The sequence below is a fragment of the Microtus ochrogaster genome, chromosome 16 (assembly GCF_000317375.1).
Source record: "Microtus ochrogaster isolate Prairie Vole_2 chromosome 16, MicOch1.0, whole genome shotgun sequence".
NCBI lineage: Eukaryota > Metazoa > Chordata > Mammalia > Rodentia > Cricetidae > Microtus > Microtus ochrogaster.
Window position 1 is genome coordinate 30,719,840 of NC_022018.1, and position 15,315 is coordinate 30,735,154.

General features: G+C 45.2%; 1 protein-coding gene across 15 annotated transcripts in view; it reads right to left on the reverse strand.

Annotated features, from left to right (window-relative positions):
* Carmil1 (capping protein regulator and myosin 1 linker 1) overlaps positions 1-15,315 on the reverse strand; it is a 261,752-nt gene that overhangs the window by 14,426 nt on the left and 232,011 nt on the right. For all 15 annotated transcript variants that reach the window (XM_026782902.1, XM_026782904.1, XM_026782899.1 and 12 more), the window contains 4 exons: positions 13,788-13,854; positions 12,984-13,180; positions 8,301-8,413; positions 2,889-3,312 (listed from right to left, as the gene is read on the reverse strand). In XM_026782902.1, coding sequence (XP_026638703.1) covers positions 2,889-3,312; positions 8,301-8,413; positions 12,984-13,180; positions 13,788-13,854 — 801 coding nt within the window. The remainder of the gene's footprint in view (positions 1-2,888; positions 3,313-8,300; positions 8,414-12,983; positions 13,181-13,787; positions 13,855-15,315) is intronic.

Consider the following 15,315-nt stretch of genomic DNA (forward strand, 5'->3'; position numbering starts at 1 on the left):
GAGGGGAAGAGAACAAGGGAGCGGGGACAGGGATATCTGTTCCAGAGGGACAGAGGAATGCCTCTGGATAGAGGGGAGGCAGACGTGGTACACAGAAAAATGAAGGCTTATGAAGATAAATGGGGAAACCCTGTGTTAGGTTAAGGTGTCCAGTGCCAACTGGGAATGTTAATTAGGTGAGCCAAAGGGGGCTTTTGATTGCTGGGCTCTAATACTTTGATAGCTGAACCTTGGTGGCTAGCTTTTGGAATATAATCTAACGGCTTTAAGCAAGGCAGACATGGATTGGGGGAGGAGGGCAAGGCCTGCCAGAGCGACAGGCTCCGGTGGGTTAGTGTTCCTTCACCAAGTGGTGGAAGGACTGACTCCTGCAAGTTTTTCTCTAACTTCCATATAAGCACTGTGACACACAAATATATACATACTACGTTAATAAACTTTGAAAAGCAATCGGGCGGTGGTGGCGCACGCCTTTAATCCCAGCACTCGGGAGGCAGAGGCAGGCGGATCTCTGTGAGTTCGAGACCAGCCTGGTCTACAGAGCTAGTTCCAGGACAGGCTCCAAAGCCACAGAGAAACCCTGTCTCGAAAAACCAAAAAAAAAAAAAAAAAAAAAAAAAAAAAAGCAATTGGAACATTTGCATCCTTGGTGCCCCCTCTCTGCTCTTCCAACCGTAGGGTCAACTGTACATCAACCACGGATGCTTACATCACTACTCATAAACAGCTCAGCGCTACACTTCAGGAAACATTTTAACAGTAATTTCTTTTGAGAACACTTTTATTATTCTGGTAGAATAGCCATGACTGTCTAAACTGTAATTGCTGAAGATTTCTTTTTTCTTTAACAAAGGCTGTTTAGAAGAACACTAGATGGCACTATGAGAACATTAACATAAACCTGGACCAAGTGCAAACACTAAACCAGAAAGATTCCGTCACTCTGAGCCAATTTATGTATCAATCCTAAACACATGGGAAAGTACCCCGGAATTCCTGTCTTTTCAACAAAATTAGCTGCTCATCACAGGAAAGAGAGATAAACAGTTCATTAGGAAAACACCACATCAGCTGTTGGAAATTTATAAACTATGCAGGCATCTGGCTCATGGGAGGGATGGAGTATTTTTTCAGTATTCTGCATGGCGAAGGTCAATACTCTCCCTTCAGCACCAAAAGGAGGTTGTTATGTAGGTTCTCCCATCTTTGAACTATAGTAAGGGTCTGTGGGGAAGCAAAGCAGGTATCTGTAGCTGGGAAATTGCTGGACAGTAGAAGAGCTACGGTGAACAACTGTAGAATCTTACGGGACGCAGAGTTTAACCAACAGCAGTTGTTAAGAGGCAATACAGAAGTCCTCTGGATCTGCTGGGTAGTCCACCTGTACCTCCTCTAAGCCAAGGTCCCCTGGGAGAACCAATCATTTTCTTCTGAGGCCTCAAGACAAACATGCAGAGCTTCCCTTTCTCGGGGGTGGGAGGAGGGGCTTCTCAGACCTCAGGATGATGCGTACAACCTGGGCACATTTATCTTAGTAACTACCTCAAGGATACCTTCCTTTAAGAAACGACGGAAGCAAATAGACAGCATTCTGAAAGGAGACTCAGAGCAGTAGCATGGCTGGGAATGCAGCCCGGTGGAGGCTGATTATGCAACTTGTGTAAGACCCTGTGGGGCTTGATCTCAAGGACCACAAAGCTTGCAGGAATGGAGAAAGGAAGGTAGGTAAACAATTTTAAATCGAACTTTGAGGAGATTCAACATATTTTTTTTCTTCTCTTTTCAAAATTATCCTCTGCTGTGCTGGGGAATGAACTCAGATTCTTAGACATGGCGGGCAAACACTCTACCACTAAGCTGCCACTCTGCCTTGTCCCTGAGACTTAGCAACTTCTAAACCACCGTTGATGTCTTCATAGCGGCAGTAGTGGACTTGGTAATCTATCAGTCCTAACAGGATACCTTGACTTTTTGTTTTGCTATTTAAATCTGGAATGATGCAAAGGACTTTGAAGCCTGGGAACAGGTTAAGCTAGGAACTCCATGGGGCACGGAGTGGGCCTTTCAGATTATTTGCCTGCCCTCTGTTCTTTGCCTGTTGGTTCTGCCACCTCCAGCGACCCTCAGCATCTCCACTCAGATTCAACCAGGCCAGTCTTATTTGGGACCAGTTCTGGCAGGCTTCTATTGACAGCACAGGAAGACAGGTAGGTGGGGCACAGCTTATTTCTCAAAAACAGATGCCATACCTTTAGAGTCCCGCGCCTCTCAAGAGAGTAGCTCTGAGCTGGACAGTAACTCTAGGAAGAAGTAGGAGGACTGAAACGGGGATCACCAGGGCTTGGGGCACCCAGTGCTACACAGTGAATCTGACACCAACCTGAGCCACAAAGTGAGTTTGAGGCGAGCCTGTGTTCGTGTGTGAGACCCTGTCTCCAAACAATCAACAGATTAAACACTCAAGGCATGGCCTGGGGCAGTGAGGACAAGCAAGTCATTCTGGGTCTGGGCTCTAAATTCTTTGGGAATAAATCTTTAGGTTTTACATGTTTAAGACATTTTCTTTGTATAATATATTTTATGTGCACGGGTGATTTGTTGGCATGTGTAAGCATGTGCACCTCATGCATGTCTGGTGCTCAGAGTTTGGAAGAGGGTACCTGGTCCCCTGGAAATGAAGTGGTTGATGCTTAGAAATCACCGTGAGGGTTCTGGGAACTGAACCAGGGTCCTTTACAAGAGCCACAGTGCTCTTAACCACAGGTTCATTTCTTGGGCACCCAGTGTTTACATTTTCATTTAACCAACAAGCTATTTTTCTGCACCTCTTTTCCCATAAAACTAGAGAAGCCAACGCAGGAATCCAGACACAGGGCCCCCCTCCTCACCTTCTGTGCGCACGCAGCTCTCCGCTCCTGCTTGGCCTTCATCTCAGCCAGCAGCCCGCTGCCCATCATCTGCACATAGCGCCGGCCAGCCTGTGGGCTACCCCTGCTGTCGCTGCGCTCGGTCCTGCCTGCCTCCTCTGCAGGGCCCTCCTCCAGGGCTTCCGGTGTCTTCGTCTCCTCGGTGCGCTCCGCAGCACCATTGTGCTCAGTTGCCTTTATGTCCTTCCTGGCCGTGTCCACCGGTGGACTCCGGATTGCCCCCTTTGGGGAGGAGAGCTCTTCCGGCATCAGGACCGTGGGTGGCCGCTCAGATCTGGACCGCGATTTGATTAGGTTGAGAAAGCCACTTCTCCGAGAATCCCGTTTTTTTTTCTCATCTCCTTCGCTCAGTTCGTGGGTATCTGAGGAGCGTGTGGATGACCTCCTGCACCATAATCAAGACACAGAAACTATTGCTTGACCATGAAGACCAGTACCACGAGGACTTAGCCAATGAACGTGAAGGTGACTGCTGCATGACCAGTCACGTTCCATAGCATTGCAAATGTTAAGCCTGTGCTTAGAGACATAAGAATTCAGGCTAGCCGCGAGGAAACTAAGCATCCAGATTGTGTGCTAATCTGAAGGGGTCAGGCAGGATTGAGGGCAGACCTTTGTAATGATTAGAGGCTTAAGTGTGAACTTCTCCTAGACTGGCTTGAGACATAATTGGGCAACTACCCTGTTTAATTTGGGGGATACTGAAAAGGGCTTCTTTGGGCATCTCTTAATTACTAGGTAATAGATGAAACCCAACATATTTGCTCAATGCTGGCAAATATGTGGATCTTTGCTTAAATGGATAAATTATCAGAAGAAGTAACAAAATAAAAGACTCAAAGTGTTGATATAATACCTGTGCCGCTAGTATTTGTGAGATGGAGTAGGAGGGTCAGGAGAAGGGTCAGGAGTTCAAGGTCAGCCTCAGCTATATAAAGTCTACCTGGCAGGTTGGGTTATAAGAGACTTTGTAAATACAAAACTAGACAGAATAAGTTTAAATTTTAGGATAGATTTCCAGAAAGAAAAAAACATAAAAATTTGGGGAATGGAGAAAAAGAACTAACAAAATGAGTGCCACAAGGAATCTGCCACTCTAAGCTAGAGCCTGGACCTCCCCTTATCTCCCTAGAAACTCCATCAAAACCAGAACCCAGGATAAACATAAAATGAACAACAACCACAAAACCCAAAAACCATACAGGCGAGAACAGACAACACCACTTGGAAGCCCAAAGAATACAAAATAGCTTCACGGATCTGAGCAATTGAAATATAAACTGGAGGTCTAGGGGCAGCTAGAATCTCAGTGGCTGCAGACTGCAGAGCAAGGGCTGAGAAGCTGAAAAATGGGGGGGGGGGGGTTGGCTGAAAGCCAATTCACCAAGTAGTATTTCCTCTTCCCAAGCCAAAGGGTCAACAATGTCCAGTCCACCCCAAATTCATTGCCTGTAGAGTGAGCCAGAGAAATAGTGCAACTGAGGGTATGGCATGGCCACAAAACAGGAATAAAAGTGAATGAGACAGAAGTAGAACATTAAAGGCTAAACAGTACAGCTGAAATGTACAACCAGAACGTGAGGAGGGAATACTAGGAATAAGAAACTGGAAGGGAGATGGTGAGAATTAATAGATTAGCAAAGGAAATACCAGGTTGAATAAAGGAAGTTTTTTTGTTTTTGTTTTGGTTTGGTTTTCTGAGACAGGGTTTCTCTGTGTATCTTTGGCTATCCTGGAATTTACTCTGTAGAACAGGCTGGCCTCAAACTCACAGAGATCCACCAGCCTCTGCCTCCCTGAGTGCTGGAATTAAAGGTGTGCACCACCACCACCCAGCTCGAATAAAGAAAGTTTAACAGATAGTGTGCAGAGGAAACAGAAGAAGTTTACAAAAGAAACAATAAAAACTTCAGAACCAAAGAACATGAATTTTAAGAGTCAAACATTTTATGTGTGCCAACAAACTGGATAGACAAACCAGCATCCCCCTCTAAAATACAGCATCATACAATCTGGGTACCCTGAAAATACAGACACATCCCAAATGTTTCCAGAGAAGAGAAAAAAGCAAAACCACATCACAAAGGATCAGAACTCAAGGTGACACTGGGTTCTTATGAGAATTCGAGAAGATAGAAAATTAGGAAACAGTGTTTTCAGAATTCTAAAGCAACATGTATTCCAGCCTCCAGTCCCATTCCCAGCAACACGATCACTCACAAGGAAAGATCTGAACCTTACAGAAATGCACGGCTCACGCCTCATCTCTTAGAAAGTCAGCACGAGAGGAAATCCATCAAAATGAGGGTGTAAACCTCAGGCTCTGAGACGCAGGTAAGACACAGGGATGTGACGAAGGGAATCCACTTGCTGAGGATGAAGGAAATGCCTCCCCAGCAGCCCCCCGCCCACGGTGAGATGTGTCCAAGAAGACCCGACAGAGAACATGGGTGAGAACTCACAGATTTGTGCTTTTACAGGGGAGTTAAAGAATTGAGTGGATGAGAGCCTTGTGTGAAAACTAAGCAAAAAGTGATGGAGAGCTTCCAGGGAAAAGAAACTCTTTAGGAGAGGAGGCGTGACCACAGTGTACCATGTCAGTCAGGTGTGGATATTTCCAGGGCTGGAGTGAGGCACACTGAAGCAACCCCTGAATAGCGAGCTAACAAAATTGTATTAAATGAAGAAAGTTAAGAGAGAGAGAGAGAGAAAATTCAGTAGGGTCAGAGAATAGATGGGATATACTATCATCCTCTGTAGTCGAATGTTGACAGAATCACTATCTGAAACTAAAAATGAAAAATAGGAGAAAAAACATTTTTAAAAAAGAAGTTAACAATTAATGGAATAAAACCCAGTTGCCTCTTGGAAGCAGGAAGTGAGAAAAGAGATGTTTTGGCTTTTTTGTTTTGTTTTTTTTTTTTAATTTAAGCCTTGTCGCTCACTTAACATTTAAAACTATGAGCACATAACACTGAATGGCAAACTTTCTTTGCACTAACTTATGCTGTTTTATCTAATGCCATGCCCTATAATGTCTAAGTGAGAACCCATTTTCATAGGAAAATGCAGTTTAAAAAAATTACAACTTTTTGTAGGTTGATGAAAGTTAAGCTATCTAGTCTTGCACACAGAAACACGCCCAGAATTCGGAACTAACATCTTTGTGGAAATAGACGTCACATATTACAAATGCACCCAGATATTATTCCAAGACAACTGAAAAACAAAGCTGCGTGATCAAGAGGGGAAGTCAGGGTGGGACAGGTGGGACAGGTGAGACAGGTGGGACAGGTGGGACAGGTGGGACAGGTGGGACAGAGCACTGGGTCCACGCCCAGTGCTCACACATTCCCCACTAATACAGGTTGGTTGAAGAAGAGCCAGCAGTTGTATCTGTAATTACACAGAGACAAGTCAGTTATCTGATGTGTTGATCAGCAGTGGCTGTTGGCCATTAACTACTGTAGCCTGTACTACGGTTCTGAAGTTCCTGCATATGCCAGTATACACCCGGAACCCTAACATGTGGGAGCCTGAGGCAGGAGGATGACTGCGAGTATGAATTTTCCCTGGGTTGCTTAGTGAATTCCAGACTAACATGAGATTCACTGTGAATCTGTCTCAAAAACATAATAAAATTGCAAAGCAAACAATGGAAAATATAAAATAACAATAAATGATTCTGAAGTGTTAACGGGGAAAAAAATAAGACCCAGGTATTGATCTGGAACAGTATTCTGTGCGAGGAAGGCAGCAATTCATCAAGAGGAAATTTTCCATTATGCTGTTTGTATTGGTGTTTCTTGACTCTTTTAAGTTAAAAATACAGTCCTCTAATCCTTGTATTATAAAACAACCAAAATCCAAGCAGACTCTTGAAGATGCACACTACAGATGTGTACAGAGGTGGGGGGGGGCATGATGCCAGGGATCAGCAGGGATTAATCTGTGGGAATGAAGCATTATAGGAAACTATCAAAGAATAAAGGATGTATTGGTGGGTCTTGAAAGGAAGAATTCTGCCAAGTGATGCTACGCTAAGCTAAGCTGCAAGACGAGTGTCAACGACAACCAATAATTAGGTGTTAAAGCTCGCAAGCGTCTATAAGCTCCACTGCCATGGATATGAGACTTACTTATTTTTGCTTTGCCATCCTGCAAAGGATAGATAAGACTCATCAATCCCAGCTCTGACAGGTCCTTTCCTAGCTCTCCTGTCTGCCTGCCCTCAGCTATCTGCAAGGTTTAATCCAATCATGAACTTCATCTCTAAGGTGAAGCATTGTTCACAAACACAACCCAAGCTCCGAGTCTGTCCTGAGACGTATCAGCTTTTAGTAACAGATCGAATAACTTCAGAAAAATCACGTAGAAAAATAGGAGTGTTTTAAGTTGAACAATATTTTGGAGGTGGGGTTGAGGCGGAGTCATATAGCTCAGGCTGTCCTGAAATTCACTATGTATTCCAGGCTTCAAATTTATATTAACCTGCCTGTCCCAATCTCTGGGTGGTAGGGCTCTAAGCATGTGCCACCATGCCCAGCTCAAGATAAAGTATTGAATTTTCTTTAAAAAAAAAAAAAAACCAAAATTCTAGTAAAGAAAATGTAGAGAAAAGTTCTTGGAGGGCACAGTAGTTAGTTTTCCTCTTGTGATGAACATCCAGAGACAAAAGCTATTTAAGGAAGGGAGGAGGGCTTGCTTCGGCTCACAGTGCCAGGGTACAGTCCATCACAGAGAGGAAGTCACGGGGACAGTGTGCATTGTACATCTACAGGCATAAAGGAGCATGTTCAGTTGGCTTTTTCCTTTTCCTGTGGTCTGGGACTGGATGCAATCAGTTTGCATCTTCCCATCTCTAGTAACGTAATCTAGATATTCCCTCACCATCATGCCTAGAGGCTTGTCTTGTCTACTAGTGATCTAGAGACTGTCAAGTTGACAAAACCAGCTACCAGACAGGGTAAGTCGGAGAACACTGCCCCACCTCTCCCAGTCACTTTGCTGCCCAGCTAGCCAACAGATCAAATTACGAATAGAAAAGTTCAAAGGATGCTCGGTGCCCTGGAACAGACTCTTCCAGGGGATGTGAGAGAAGCCCGGCACAGCAGCAGTCTGGCCTGGATGCCATGTGCACTGCTATGGAACAGGCCCCCAGGTCTTAGTTCAGCAGGTCAGTGGCAAGAGCTTGAGAATTTGAATTTCTAACACGTTCCCAAGCAACACCCATGATGCTTTGTTAGAGACCACGTTTTAGAAATCCAAATAGTAAATCTCTTGCATGAGACCGTGATGCCTATATAAAGTACATCCATTAGCCATTTAGACGTGAGTGAAATACCGTTCTTAAGGAAATGACTGGAAACTTACTTGCTGTCCATTTTAGTCACCTTCTTGGTGAAAAATTCGTCCACACCTTCATCCACTCTGCCCATGAGGCCGTTCTGTTCTCCATCATGGGGGACGATGTTGACGGTACAGATCTGCAAAACAAACAGGACCTCACTCCACAGTCAACCAATGCACCTTCAGTTCTGCTAGTCTCAACAACCTACAACACGGCCATGACTCACTACAACAGGAACCACAGAAACAGAGGCCAGGTGTAGAGCCACAACCTAGTGAGGAAGGAATGGGTTTATAGCATGCTAAGCCTGATGCTGGTGATTGTGGGAGACACGCTTTGATGACATCATGCATGTTTAGCATGGTAGGGCTGTAGGTGGGGACAGGTTTTGAGACAGTCTCTGCTAGTCGCCCTGACTGGCCTAGAACTCATTATGTGGATCAGGCTGGTTTTGAACTTGCAGTGGTCCTTCTGCTTCTGCCTCACTAGTGCTGGGATTACAGGCATGTATCACCACATTCACCCACCAAACAGGTTTACAAAATATACTATAAACAAAGCATGATGGGGGATTTGTATGGCAGGATCAATAGACTGAAAAATTCATATTTGCAAAATGCTACAAAGTAAAAAGACAACCACAATCTCAGTACTGGGAAGCATGAGGGTAGCCAAGAGCGGCTTCCTTCAGCTGCCAATCATTCCCCTTTCCGAGCCAATAAATACAGGGTTATATTTCTCTCATTCACTTTCTCCCCTTAGCCCTTTTGGTTTTTCCTGCTTTGACAACAGAATCCGTAGCTGGTCCCCGAGTTCCCTGGTAGTACGAAGAGCATGGAGGCCCCAGAGATGGAGGGAGAAACTGAATGTAGTACAGCTTCCTGCAGGTGCAGCAGCTTAAAGGGCTGGGCTGTCCTTCCCAGCCCCCTCAATGCACTCCTGACATTTCAGAGGTAAAGAACAGAGGAGACATGTTAAGAGATACCCAGCATGGCTGGCTAAATCGCAGGCAGCGCTTCAAAAGGCGGCAGTTAAAGGGAAGTTCAGATGGCGCTGGCCTGGGAAGAGCAGCCAAAACACAGACTGTGATGAGTACAATCAGGTCAATAGAGTTCAAGGCCAAAGCACATGCTGTTAACACTCATTTTCCAGCACAAGGAAAAGCTGTGCTGTGATTCAAGTCTCTTCTGTCATCCAGAGTCAGCCTCAGATACAAAGAGCAGCAGGGCTGCTGGCGAGGGAGAGCAAGGATCACCCCGTATGGGCAGGAGCACGCGCCTCGGGAGCTGTCTCGCTTCCTCAGGTAAGTCGCTGGTGCCCTGCACCTCCAGTGAATGCACACTCTCTGAAAGGTTAACTTGTGGATGATGAGAAGGTAAGTGGGTGCTATGAGGTTAAAGGCAGTTCAGACCACCCTTTTGTCTCCCTCACCAGGTGACTGAGCAGAACCCTCGGGGACGTAGTGGACATCTGGATCTGAAGTGAGTGCATATGGGTCAGTTAGAAACACTGTGATCAAGTGTGCCAGAGAGAACCCCTTAGGAAGCTGAGTCACCACACACCTTCCACGCATGCCTCCCACAGCAATAAACAAGGAAGAAGACATTCAAAGGAAATTAGACAGAAATGCATAAAGTCAGGCAATACAGAATATGCATTGGACTTGGGAGGTAGAGGGAAACTGAAAACAGACTATTGAGACAGCTACACAATGCTTGAAAGGCATTTTAAAAAAATCAGGAATCGGAGGCTGAGCACGGCGGGTCAAGCCTGGACTCCAGTACTGGGACGGGTAAGCTTGGAGGATTGCCATAAGTTCTAGGTCAGCCCTAGGCTGCATAGTGAAGTTGAGGCTAGCCCAGGGGTCAAGTAAAATCTTGTCTCAAAAAAAAAAAAAAAACAAAAAAACCAGGACCAGGCGCTTTAATCCCAGCAATCAGGAGGTAGACACAGGTGAATCTCTGTGAGCTCAAGACCAGCCTGGTCTATAAAATGAGTTCCAGGACAGCCAGAGCTACACAGTGAAATGCTATCTCAAAAGAAACAATAGATAGATAGATAGATAGATAGATAGATAGATAGATAGATAGATAGATAGATAGATAGATAGGGTAGATATACAAATAAAGCCAGAAGAAAATATTAACTAATTAAAAATGGAGAGAGAGAAATAGTTAATAATAGTTAAGAGCAATTCTAATTCTATGTAAACAATAAATTTTATCAAATGGGTTTTATGAAAATATAAATTATTAAAATGGCCTTAAGAACAATTTGAGGGACTGACCAGTTATAAAATATGTCTAAGAGAATGCACATAAACTTTAATAAGTGGAAAGAAAAGGAACAAACTATTCTTGTTTTTACAAAGATCTTGCTTTTGCATGAGCACAGGGAACAGCTAAAGCCTGCAGGACAGATGCCTGGTCAGCCACAGTGACAGTGGCATGTGGTCATCTGAACCAGTCTTGATTTTCAGAATTCTGATGTCTCGGGTAGCTCAATGGTGCAGCAGAGGTCAAAGGCAGACTTCAGACACACCAAGATCAACTCAAGGTGCAGCAGAGGTCAAAGGCAGACTTCAGACATGTCAAGATCAACTCAAGACAAGCTGGTTCTACATAGTACACAGTCCTGGTAAAAACCCTGATGGTCACATCAGACAATTGTTGAGACTAAACACTAGTAATGAAAGCAGCTGAAACCATGTTGTTCAGTTACATTGCTCTCTTTTTGCTTCTTCCTGATGTGTACCTGGAAAATGTGAGTGACCCCTAATAAGGCTGTTTTAAGAGACAGTACTCAGGAGACAGTGAGCCTGGAGAAATTATATGGTAATGAATGTACCTTTACTGTATATCCAAAAATGCCCACGCTCCTCTGCGGTCCTTCTTGTATTATGACTCAGAGGGCCTCCTGTAGCTGCTCCCAGCATGATGTGTATTGAGGGATGCCCCTGCAGGCCTCATCCTCCTCCCTTAGCCTCACAGCCTCTAGGATTTTAGGCATGAACCGCCACACCTGGTTCTTTTTAGTTTTTTAAATGCAGAAAGAAAGAATAACTTGCACGTGACTGCGGGGTTTAGTTCCCAGAATCATAAAAGCAGAATAAATAAGCGAATACACAAACCCACAAGATGTTTCTCTCCAAGGGCACAGAGACACTGAGCCCATCACTTCACATTCAGGTCATGCTGCTAATGATTGCAGAAGCGACGGCCAAAGAGAAGCCATTCACACAGCAACAATCTAGAGGACAGAATCTGAGCCAGCAAAAGGGAAAGTGTCTCTTTCTTTATCTGATAAGCCCCTCGACCTTACTTAAAATATAAAAGCAATAACTGCTTACACATCTTAGCTTACATAACTCTGTAGTAAGAATCTAAAATCAAATAAGCTGGAAACTGTGACTCTATGCTAGCTCTTCAGATTCAAATGAACACATCTAAACACCGATCTTGTAAAGTGAACTACTGACCGTGGGTACAAGTGGAGAGCCGTCTGTGCTCTCAGCTCTCCCCAATTAATCTAACAACCACTGCTGAGAACTCACTGCTCATATTCCCAACCCATAGCATCGGGAACATTTCTATAGGCTATGAGTCACATGCTATGCCTCCCTGCAATCCACAGGCAAAGCGGTGAGAGCTGGGAATAGGTGATGTACATCGCTGGGTATGTACCTATGGCTTTCACAAGTTCTCTGCACCAAGCACAAGTTCATGAGAGCCATTTTCCCCTGCAACTCTGTAGGACCAGAGAGGAAGAGGCAAGGAGGGCTCCCTGGAAGAAGCTTTGTTTCCATAGAGATCTGAAAGGCCTTCCAGTCATCATCAGCTCCAGAGAAAGCCGTGAGAAATGAGGATGGAGAGAAGCCAGCAGTCAGGATGGGAGTTAGGGATAACTAAGTGGATGGTAGTGGTGCAGCCAGGGTTTCCCTGTTTGTTTTTGTTTGCTGGTTAGGTTTTTTGTTTCCTTTTTTTGTTTGTTTGTTTTTTTGAGAGACAAGGTTTCTATCTGTAGCCTTGGAAGGCCTGGAATGCTTGCTATGTAGACCAGGTTAGCCTTGAACTCACAGAGATCCACCTGCCTCTGTCCCCCACGTACTGGGATTAAAGAGGTGTGCCCCTATGTCCAGCTACAGCCAGATTTTTAGCATATCAGCTGATGATAGCCTGAAGGGAACAGGGGATAAACGAGGAAAAACAGGGTGACAGGCAAGATAGGATCTTAGTTTAAAAATTGTTTAGCCTGAGGTGTTCTAGAACATTCCAGATCTGAAAATGCAGAGCTCAGCAGAGGTTCTGGAAATAGGTTCACATGGAATTAAGCAGCAGCAAAGTGGAGACACCAGGCCAGACCAGAGAGTGGAGGACCTCTTTTTTCTTTTCTGTGAACATGCATGTTCATATATGTGAGTGCTAGCATACACGCAGCAGCTGGAGGACAATCTCTGGTGTCAGTTACTACCTTCACTGAGGCATGGTCTCTTTGCTGTCGGCTGATGCATATGCAAGGCTAGCAAGCCCAAGGACTTCTGGGGATTCGCCTGGCTCCATCTCTGTGATGTTTTAAATGAGAAATGCCCCTGCTCACTCACCAATTTGAACACTTGCTTGATCCCCAGTTGGTGGCACTATTTACAGTTATGGAAGCTTTAGGAGGTGGAGGAGAGGAGGGGCCCGAGGAGCCCAGTAGACACCTACCGCTGCCTGTGTAGGCTGCTGCTTCTTGTTCCGCTTGGGCCGTAACTTGGTAAAGTGTTCCAGTCTCCTGCCTTCCTCTGAGGGCAGCTCGGAAATCAAGCCTGAGCTTCGCTTCTCCTGCCGGATGGATGGGAAAGGCGGGTCTTCAATGTGGATCGGCACCTCTTCCAGGGCTTTATCAAGATCAAATTCCATTTCTGAAATAAAACAGATCCCAAAGCAAAGGAGGATGCAAAGAGGGTAGGAGACAATTTCCAAGGGCCAGGCCTGGTGGAGTACAGCTACGGTCCCAGCACAGGGGAAGTTAAGGCAGGAGGATTGCTGAGTTCAGGCCAACCTGGGATGCACACTCAGACCTTCTCAGAAATAGAACAAAAATAGGAAGGAAAAAGAGGAGAGAGGGAAAAAGGCAGGGAAGGAGGGAGAAAGGGATAAAAGGAAGAATAGAGAAACCCAGTTTCATCACCAGCAAAAATAAAGCCTAAGAAATCTACAAGTAATGTTTTGCTTTGTTCTGTTTTTCAGACAGGACCCCACTCTGTACCTCTGTACCCAGGCTAGCCTGGGACTCGCCATGTGCCCAGGGTGACCCCAAGTCACGTCCATCCTCCTACCTCAGTCTCACAAGATCACAGCAACGAGCAACCATGCCTGGCCTCGAAGAGTAATTTCTAAGTCTACTGCCCCTCACCAACTATCCAAACCTTTCTCTAGTTACAGAGTGGGTCCCTGTGGGCACTGGGGACTCTTTGTGGAAATGTTTTCCAGTTACAGGGAAGTGCCTGGCATTGGGAGCACACTCACCAAACGCCCTGGAGACAGGCCGCAGCATTCGGCTGTGGATGCTCTTCCTCTTGGACTTGGGAGTCATCTGGCAATGAGACAGAGGCAGTGCTTAGGTGAGCATGGAAACTTGTCTCAAACTCTAAGGTACCAGGGATCAGCGGGTAAACTAGGCTTCTGTTTCACTATTTAACAATGGCTCTGCTGCAGCAACCGCTAGGCTGACTCAGGAGATGCATAGATGGATTTCTAACTGTTTCGAACTTTCCCGAGTCATTCAGCCAAGGGCCCTTTTATCCTACACTTCTAACCAGTTCAAATCTCTTCCCACAGCTGAAAAGAACAGGGGATGATAATTTAACTCTAAGCCATACGTGAGAATGTCAAACTGGGGATAAGAAATCAGCCTCACAGAATGTAAAAATCAGTCACAAGGCACTGAGATTATTCATGACTGTAATTGCCGGTTGTCACAGCAACACTGATGCAGGTTGCTGTCTGCGGTCTCCGTGTGCCACTTCAACGCTTTAGGTAGCTTAACCCTTTGTTTCGCAGGGTGTCATTAAAATTTTAGGACAACGTGCCACGACTCAAAACTATCAGATGCTACTTCTCAGTAAATGCTAAGATCCTGCCAGAGCCCTTTAAAAATAAATCCCAAGCCAAGGTCAAACTTGAGGACATCTTCCAAGTATTGACATCAAGTATGGAGCATCCGTCATTCACCACAGACCAGCAATCACCATTCGCATCTGACATCCAGGGTAGATCAATCCCGCACTTGCCATCTGGCATGGGCCCTGTACCATCACCAGTGCTGTCAGCCAGTGTGGACCATCCACCACCACCCAGAGCTGTCTCCCTCAAAGATACACAGTTGGTGAGGCTGGGAAGAACCTCTGGCATCAGCTATACAGACAAACTTGAAGGCCAATACCAAGTCACGGGATGAGGGATAAACACTAACAAATCTGAGCTGTTAGAGGATCTGGGCCAGGACAAACACCGGGGATGGGGCCAGTCTAGTAATCTTCCCTCTGTGCCATTGCTACCAGTACTGATGATGGTCTGCAGCTGTGTTTAAACCAGCATGATACTAATTTGTTTTAACTTCACTTTTTCTTGGTTTTTTTTTTTTTTGGGGGGGGGGGTGCGGGGAGACAAAGTCTTATTATGTAGCCTAGGTTAGCCTCAACCTCACAGTCCTCCTGACTCAGACTCATGTACTGGGATTTCAGGCAGGTACTACCAAGTCTGGCTCAAAAAACGGACCCACATACAAATTAAGAGAAAACAGAACTGAAAGAGTATTGTATATTTTGTTGTATATTTTGATGAAATTGTTGTCACTTAAATCTTCCTCAAAGTCTACGTTCTTTAAAAGAATAAACTGGTTTATACCAGCCTGGAAAAGCAAACAACTTTTCAGTTTTGACAGTTACCCTGTTTTTTTGTTTTTTTGTTTTTTTTTTGGTTTTTCGAGACAGGGTTTCTCTGTGGTTTTGGAGCCTGTCCTGGAACTAGCTCTTGTAGACCAGGCTGGTCTCGA